Raw genomic sequence first — 9,108 nt, forward strand, 5'->3', positions numbered from 1 at the left:
AACATTCAGATCAGCATTGAAAACTAAAGCTTCCAGCCTCTTTTGCTTTCCTTTCGGTTTTGTGCTTTACAAGTCACAACATTAAATCTAGAACCTAGTACAATCATTTTATCACTTGCAGTGTGCATGGCCCCATTTTTGGGAGAGAGATAGAGAGTGATCAGAGTATTAGGAAAGCTCTTGCCAAAAGGGAAAAAAATCAAAATAGTGAGAGAGAGAGAGAGAGAGTGTGTGTGTGTGTGTGTGTGTGTGTGTGTGTGTGAGAGAGAGAGAGAGAGAGAGAGAGACTAGTCATCTTGATGAGGACATATTCCCAACAAAATTAGGACGAAAAGAAGTTAAACTGCAAGCTTCTCTTTCTCTTATCATGAAACTGTTTCAGGACGTGGCAGAAATTCGTTTAGACAAAAAGACAAGCACTTGTTTAGTGAAAGTAAGAATACAAAATAATACTACTTCAGTGGCAATTCGTATAAGCCTGACTTGCTCAGTGACAAGTTATTAATATTTCAAAAAATAGTGTGAAGTCAAGTCTAGAACAATTTTTTTTTAAAAAAAAAACTGAAGAAGCTGAACAGCGAGTCTAGAACATTTAAAAAAAACTGAAGTAGTATGACTACATGGTAGGGACCATATTATATACAGAAACATAGCTTAATTAGCAAGGGTGTGGTACTACCACCATTATATCGTCGTAGGTTCATCCGTCAATCTACATTCTACTAGCGGGCAGACACAATCCAGAAAACTCGTTTGTTAGTTGGAACTTCATGTGTGTGTACAGCTAGGCTGTTGAATCAATTCATTGATCATGTACAGTAGAATTAAAGTGACATGATGCATGATCGCTCTGCAACAACTCTCCGTTTAGAATTAGTCGTCTGCATGTGCATTGCGCCAATGGTACGTTTCCAGCCATATGTATATCTGCTTGCTTGTTGCAACTTCTTAGACCAATCAGTGGTGCTTGATGGATCGGTCTTAAAACTCGACTGCTTCAATTCGTTGGCTGCTGCCGCTTCATCTGCATTGCCATTTCTTCAAGGACATCTTTGTCAGACCTGTCGTTGAGACATTCATTCATGTGTGTGTTGGCTGTGTCAATTTAAACATGGAGGGTGCGTCACCTCTCACCTGCATCTGCAGAAAAATGATGCACATACCACCTGGTCACCTGGATAGAGACGTCGCTGTTCCATTTGAAATTGATCAGACCTGTTCTGGTCAGGTGATGAGATCGAGATCACGCCATTGGTAATTCACGTAATCAAAAATCAATCACACCTGACTTTGGGATCACAAAAGAAAAGCGTACAATACATGGCATTGGCAAGCCTAGTTAGCCAAAAAAAAAAAATCCTCATTTGCCCCTGCCATGTCGGTACGATATCCAATTTTGGAACAAATTCATCATGGCAACATTTGTTCAGCATGCCATAGCATATTCATACCCAAACTTGGCAAATCCTAGCCTTCCTCACATCTTAAAATGAGAAGGGTTGGGAAATGTTAGTACACAGTTCTGCATAATGCGCAAGTTGGCATTTCAGTATTTGCATCAGCCATTCCTACTTTTTCTACAGAAACCATCCCAGAAATGTTCATCACTACGTAGCTCGGCAACAACCACATTGTTCTGCATAATGCGCATGTTGATGTTTCAGGATTTGCATAAGTTGTTCCTACTTTTTCTACAGAAGAAAGAAACACAATCCCAGAAATGGTTAGTACTATGTAGCTTGGCAGCAACCATTTGTCAATATCTACTATTGGCTGATTCAAAAGGGATCCTTGGACAAACACTATTCCATCATTCCAGTCCAACGCATTCACATCAACATCCAAAAGTGAAGTCCCCAGAGTGAGGTGATGCTGCCAAGTGCCAAACAAATTAGGGCGATGAGAAGTTAAACTGTACGCCTGCCTTCCCCTTGTCATGATCAAACTGTTTTAGGATGTAGCAGTAGTTCATCTGGAAAAGAGCAGAAAACCATGTTAAGTAAACTTTAAGCACCGACTTCACCACTAAATTCACCGGAAAAATTGAAAAGTGCGACAGGACAGACCTCTATGCGGAACAGTTTGGTTGGCACAACTACACCGAATCCTGCAGAACTTCTGAATGTCTGTAGGAAGTCAGTAAGGGAAAACTTCCCATGACCATGATCTGTTAGTTTAGCAAGATTTCCAGCAGAAATGAATGTGTGGCCATGAATTCCCAGCTCCCTGAGCGGCTTCAGAGGAAGATCAAATGACAGATCAGCAAAGGCTGTGACTGCTATGTCACCTCCCCCATGTAGCTCAGGAGAAGCAAAAGCACCATTCTCAGAATTATTTGGGGCAGAGGTTCTGAAGTCTTTCAGCTCCAGACCTTTTGCTTCAAAGCCTGAGAGTGATGATGGTCCACCCAAGCGGCAAACAAGGGACCTGTTACCACCCAAGTAAAATCTTTCTGAAAGTGATAAAATAGATCTTGTGGATCTCCTTTCCAGCGGAATGATGACTCCTGCAGCCATGCCAGCATTGAGAGCACCATTCAGCACACCAAGTGGGAAAGCCACTCGAAGATCAACTTCCTGATAGGCAATCAACAAAATGAATCATGTTAAGCACGACTGAATAAACATGTTTCAGTTTGAATGTGCAGTGTGTTAGAACATATACAAGATTGAAATGGTGAAATTCAAATTTAAAACTGCCACCTTTTTTGTTAGGAACTAGAACTGAAGACAAAGCCAACTGCCATTTGACTGCTTTAGCAGACCACAAAACTTTCTGTTTTTAGCATTGGTCCACTAATCATAGAAACAATCAAAAAGTATATTTCAAGGGAGAAAATTCGGGATGTGGCCGCAATGTGCATGGTAGTACTGATTGTGCAGTTGGAAAAGAAAGTAAGACAAAGACAATGCATGATGAGTATAAAACGTCCAAAGACTTAGAATGCTACCAAAGAAAAAGAAAAGTAAAAAGGATATGATTAAAAGGTGTGCACCTGGTTTTATGGGAAGCAAAGGATGACTAGAAAGGAAATCAGATATACCTTACGAAGACACCATGAGTCTTTGCTTCCTGGTGCAAGGCATCCAACTTGGTAAGATGAAAAATAAGCATACCCACGTGTAGGCCTTATGCTTGAGTCCCTCTGGTCATCCTTGTACACATACTTAATAGAGGATAAAAGCCTATGTCCTAAATGCTCTTGTGTGGAATTGGATGACATGCATGCTGGATCTGTTAAGTTTCGCTATATCAGGTCGTAAGCAAGGCTATGATTCGTGGTGGAGAGCAAGCCAACAGAAACACCCATAATGTGCTCTTTGAGTGAAGACTTCAACCAATCCTCCGACAGAAATGATATCCTGGCATGTAGTCTTGCTCCAATTCTTGGCATTTCCACACCAGCACTTAGTTCTGCTATGTGATCTAATTCAAGAGCACCTGATGTATCCCAGATTTCGCAGTAGCCAAATATGTTCTTCAACTTCAGTGGAACTTCCAGTAAAAATGATCTAGCCTGCAAAAAGTTGTAGTGGTGTAGACAAACAAAATTGGTGAGGCCTGAGAAAGTGAATTAGAGAACAATTTGAGGTAATTCATCTGATATAGTAATGTTTGATCATCATAATTCATGCATCATGACATACTCGATCTACAGCACAGAGTATAGTTGCTAAAGAGTGATTACTAAATGTCTACCTAACAGATGCACGTACAGTTAAATGTGCATGTTAAGTGACAAATGATGCATGAAAGATTAATTACTTGAATCCAAGCAAATTGGGGCATGTATAATGTTGGCATACAGAGCTACAACGTAACACAAAAGATCCTGTAATGAAGAATGTTAGATATAATGCAATACTGAACCATAACAGGAACCTAATTGATTGGCTCTAGAATCAAAATAGCACAAATCAAGAATCACAACTATGTCGTATTGATTCCACAATGCAGCTAAATAGTGTCAATTGACAACTTCCAACTAATGCGACTACAAGCTTAACTTTTTTCTTAAACAAATCACACTAAGAACTGATACACCTCGAGTATTCCTCAAGGTTAGGGCTGTTTACCATCCAAGACATTGTATTGTTACTAGCATAGCAGCTGCTAAAATCAAAATTAAGTAGGCATGGCCATGTCTCATCATTCTGAAGGACTGAAAGCAAGGGCACTCTCCTTTAGGTTTGGATGTCTGATTGTGGTCTAGGTCTCTAAACTAAGAAATTTCAGTGCTTGGGTCTCAATTGGCAAGCCTAATAACATTTGGGACCCAATTTGCATGCCTCTCAGAATTTAACAATGGGGCCAAGAATTGTTTGGGCTTGGGTGTTTGTGTGTTCCCGCCATTTCCTTTCTTTTGTTCTCTTTTTTTTTCGAAAGCGTGCTTCATTAAGGGAAGTGGGAATCAAGGTACACAACCCGAAGGCCCGGTTGGCGAGTTGCCATAGGCGCGACGGGTAGAACACATACAAAGATCACCGGCTCGAACGGTGGAGCAGCAAGGTCGTAGTGCTGGCTAGACTAATTGTGCGACAGAGAGCTAGGGGAAGCCCGCTAGGCAGCAGGCGTAAAGAGCGGCGCGAAGCTCCGGAAGCCACGGTCTAGACGCTCGAGCGTCGGCTGATCCCGGCCGTTAGACCAAGTGAACAGGCGGCCCGAGAGGGTGAGCTCCTCAGTCCAAGTAAACAGATCAAGTCCCAACCAAAAGAGTGCACAACAAGATCGACACTAAATTGATGCACCGTTGCACCCCCACAATAACACAAACATAATTCCTTATTTTTTCCTTCTCTATTCTTCATCCCTACCAACTCCTTCCTCACCTCTTCCATTCCCAAGTTCAGATAGTTTACTTCCGTCAGGTCAGGGACAGCGTCCAAATACCCACGCTTCTGCAGGTACTTCTCATACTCTGGCTGGAAGAAGTAAGTTCGGCATGACCATGGCACCTGCACAACGGATCACAGTAAGTACAGGAATCGAGCCCCAAGTTCTGAAATTTCCCATCACAGTAAGCACAGGGCAATGTTTTCAAAGAGGAACAAAGCTTCCAGCACGCATAGCATAAGCATTTTGGTTCACACATGTAACTGGCACAAATGAAATGATGCCAAGATTGATAATCCTACAAATGGACATCACAAAGGAGTAAAGCACTCACCCCCTCCTGGTTCCTGGGGCACACGAAGAACCTCTTGCCGCGATTTTTCGTGTGCTTGCAGGTGAGCGCAATCAGACTCACGTCCCCGCACCTGGGGCAATCGATCAGAGGCAACCCCGTCACCTCATCCACCGGGAATGGCAGTGAAACCCTAACACTGGCGCTGGATCCCCGGCTGCGCGCGGACGAGGCCTGCCCCATGTCTGCTGAAGCGAGCGAGCGAGCACGGCCAGGGGTGGTGGGAACTGTGGGAAGCGAGGCGCGGGACTGCGCGGGGCTGTTCGGCTGGCTGGCCGGCCAGCCCACTCACGGAATCACTGTTTATGTGAACGGTGATTCCACCATCAATAGGCCCTCTCTGATCAGGGGAGTCTAACCCTAATTCGGTTGGAGGGCCCCTGTCGCACAGCACACATAAAAGAAAAGTGGGGGTGAGGGCTCACTACGAGGTTGACTGGAGCCGCCACATCCACCTACAGAGATATCCTAATCCGATCCTAAAGCGTGCTGCCAGCGACGGGATGGCCCACCGACTCCACCGTTTCCCCTGCAGGTCACCACCCGGGCCACTGGACCTCGCCACCAAGTCGGAGCTGCCTCGACATCGGCGTCCGTGAGGTCACAGCGCAACCGCGCACGGCGAATGGAATATTACCTGGATCTACGGGTTATACACAGAGAGGTACACATTCAATTGATCCTAACAATGGTATCAGAGCCAGATTACTAAGTGTGTAATCCTAACCCTAACCGGGTAAAAGCAAAAAGAGAGAGACCGGGGTACTGTCTACCGGTCACCACCGCCACCGTGTGTGGGGAAGAGAACAGATCCGTGTTTGGATCAGAGAAGAAGAAAATCAAGGGCCCTCGGCACTTGAACCCTAACCCTAACCGGGTAAAAGAAGAAAGAACCCCACCGACAAACCCTAGACCGATCTAAGAGGGCGCGTAGCCAGCGACGGGAAGCTCGCTGACCCTCACCGTCGTCACTGCTACGCCGTCCGTCTACACTGCATCGACGTCCGTGCAACCTCTACTCCACCCGTCGCTGCCCGTGTGCTGCCTCCATCACCGAACCAGCGATGGCCAGCACAACCGCGACTTCATCTGAAGGCTCAGGTTCATCACCAGCACCTCTCTACCCTATCTCCCTCTCGGTGTAGTGTTCTAGGTCTAAATGTGCATATGCTTTACGGATCCAAGTGTTCATCCGCCTAGATCTACCCTAGTCGATCCACAGAATCTTAACATTGGTACCGGAGCTAAGGTTTAGGTATAGATCTTGGATTCTAGGGTTTTGATCTAGAACGGGTACCGATTAGAAAAGGAAAAGATGAAGAGATCCAGTGCGGATCTAGAGAGTAGAAAGGGCTTCGGCCAACAAAGGGTTCGATTGAACCCTAAACTCGATCCCTTCGGATCTGAAAAAAGATGATGGTTCAGGAAAAGTGAAGAACCGAACATCCAAACCCTAGATCGGGTTTTGGGATAGAGATGAAAACTGGAAACCGAATTAAACCCGAAGGTGATTCGGGGAAAAGAAAAACAGTGCCGTCCCTAACCCTAACCCTAACCCTAATCGGGAAATCGTGCAAAATCCGAAATCCGAATCAAAGAAACCGAAAGGGGAAAGAAGGGGAAGAGGGTGGCTCGGCTCACCTCGCCGTCGAGCACGCCGGCGCGCGGGGAAAAGAAAGGGCCGGTCGGGGGTGAACAGCTCGCCGAGATCCGGCGCCCGCTCGGTGACTGACTGAGAAAGGAAAAGAACCGATTTCAAATCAGAAAAGCAAACCATAACCCTAAAAAGGAAGCCTACCTGGGCTTTTACCCACCGCCGGCGGCATCGCCACCGCGTGGAAAAGAGACCGCGGCGTCGCTCCAGAACAGCACGCGGGACAGAGCCGAGACGCACACGCAGTCGCCAACGGATGCACTCAGGGCACCAACGCGAGGCCGCTCGACGGCGGCGCGCTCACCCAAAGGGGAGCGCGCGCACCGGCGAGGGGCCCCGCGGCGGCGCCGTACTCTCTTTTCTTCGGCCGCCATGGACGGCTGACGCTGGTGCTCAGTCACTCGGATGCGGTGTGGAGAGAGAAGGGGAGGGAGAGAATGAACCTAGGGTTTCTAGAGGGGAGCGGCCGAGGCGTTTTTTATCCGGCCAAAAAGCAAGGAGAACCGTCGATCGGAGATCAACGGCCACCAGCGCATCGGGCCACATTTAGCCCAGGCGGGAAAGGGCGCGAGGCCGAATTCCCGGCCTAGGCCCAGGTTACGGCCTGGGCGCGGAGGTGCGCTGGCGCGCACGGCTAGGCCGCGGGCAGCTAGGCCGGGTGCGCTGGCACGCGCGCGCGTGAACAGGCCATGGGCTGTTGCTGGATCGGGCCGAAATGGCCAAATAAAATAGTACAGTCACAGTTTTTGATTTTCTTATTTTTCCAGAAAACAGTTTGATCAATTTGAATTGAATTTTTATGATAATTTTCTGTACAAAATTTATCCAACGATATTTTTTGTTCAGTAAATAGTAAAGTTGCTTCTGGAAAATAGGAAAATAATTATTGAATGTTAATGTTTCTGCTGTGTATTTAAAGTAATTATGGACTTTTAATTAAATTCGAACCAACGGGAGAATTTGATTTTAAGAGCCAAGAGATAAAAATGAGTTGATTATGATATTGTTATTTTCTGACCAACGTTGTTAATAGCAATATTATAATGATTATGCATTATTTCTATTTCTGCCCAACGGTGATGTAGATTTAATGTATAAAATAATTGTATGTTTTAATTTTGACCAACGTTAAACTAAGGCATGCAATTATTGTTGTTATTTCTGTTCTCACACTATTTGAATTGTGTTTTCAAGAGGATACAACTTGATGAGTTGTATCAAAGAGATCCCCACTCTAAAAGGTGATAACTATATTGAGTGAAAGAAAAAGATAGACCTGGCTTTTATCCTCACTGAGGTGGACTGAGTTGTCACCACACCGTGTCCCAGAGAACCTATGGCACCGGTGAGGGAGACAGATGAGACTGATGCTGCATGGCAGAACAGAGAGCGGGATTTTGCTCCCATAAAGATGTCCTATGACCTTGAGCATAGGAAATGGGTCACTGCCAACAAGAAGTGTTTGGCAGTGATAAAGAACATGATTGAGCCTGCTATTGTGGGCTCAATTCCAGACTATGACACGGTCACAGAGTACCTAGATAGAATAAAGAGTCAGTTCACTGGCTCTTCAAAGACATATGCAACCCAGCTGATCAAGCAGCTGGTTACAGAAAGGTACTCTGGTGGCGGCAGTGGCATTAGAGAGCACATACTGAGAATGAGCAATCTGGCATCTAAGCTCAAACCAATGGATTTGGCACTCAAGGATGAGTTTCTTATTCATTTGATTTTTGCTTCTTTGTCCAAAGAATTTGACACATTTGTTGTTAATTACAACATACAGCCTAAAAATAGGATTTAGAAAAGCTCATAGCCATGTGTGTGCAGGAGGAGGAAAGAATAAAAGTTTCACAAGGTGGTTCTGTCAACTACCTAAAAGATAAGAAAAAGAACTATAATAATAGCTCTTCCTCCAAGTCATCTGGAAAAGGTTCCATGCAACAGTCTCAGAACAAGCAGTTCCCAATGGAAAAAGACCAGTGTCTCCATTGTAGAAAGACGGGACATTATAAGAAGAATTGTCTCGATTTCCTAAAGATGATAATGAAGAATAAAGGTGAGAACATTATTACATTCGTAAATGAATCCTTGTATGTAAAATTTTTAAAATCTACTTGGTGGATTGATTCAGGTGCAACTATTTATGTTGCTAATTCATTACAGGAATTTCGTTCGATGAGAACTTTGCAAAGAAGCGAAAGTTTCATTAAAGTCGCAAATAGAGTACAAGCAGATGTTGAGGCCGTTGGAGATCTTCCTCTAGAGC

General features: G+C 45.0%; 2 protein-coding genes across 2 annotated transcripts; both read right to left on the reverse strand.

Annotated features, from left to right (window-relative positions):
• Positions 1-1,456: 1,456 nt before the first annotated feature.
• On the reverse strand, positions 1,457-5,369 carry LOC136504290 (uncharacterized). The gene is made up of 5 exons (XM_066499159.1): positions 5,168-5,369; positions 4,830-4,955; positions 3,044-3,517; positions 2,067-2,576; positions 1,457-1,972 (listed from the first exon to the last, which is right to left on the reverse strand). The coding sequence occupies exons 1-3, from the start codon at positions 5,366-5,368 to the stop codon at positions 3,248-3,250; spliced, it is 597 nt and encodes a 198-aa protein (XP_066355256.1). The 5' UTR covers position 5,369; the 3' UTR covers positions 1,457-1,972; positions 2,067-2,576; positions 3,044-3,247.
• Positions 1,559-2,516, reverse strand: LOC136502981 (uncharacterized). The gene is made up of 4 exons (XM_066498212.1): positions 2,067-2,516; positions 1,919-1,972; positions 1,732-1,872; positions 1,559-1,636 (listed from the first exon to the last, which is right to left on the reverse strand). Exons 1-4 carry the CDS (start codon positions 2,514-2,516, stop codon positions 1,559-1,561), a joined length of 723 nt encoding a protein of 240 aa, XP_066354309.1.
• Positions 5,370-9,108: the final 3,739 nt, after the last annotated feature.

The sequence above is a fragment of the Miscanthus floridulus genome, chromosome 14 (assembly GCF_019320115.1).
Source record: "Miscanthus floridulus cultivar M001 chromosome 14, ASM1932011v1, whole genome shotgun sequence".
NCBI classification, from domain to species: domain Eukaryota; kingdom Viridiplantae; phylum Streptophyta; class Magnoliopsida; order Poales; family Poaceae; genus Miscanthus; species Miscanthus floridulus.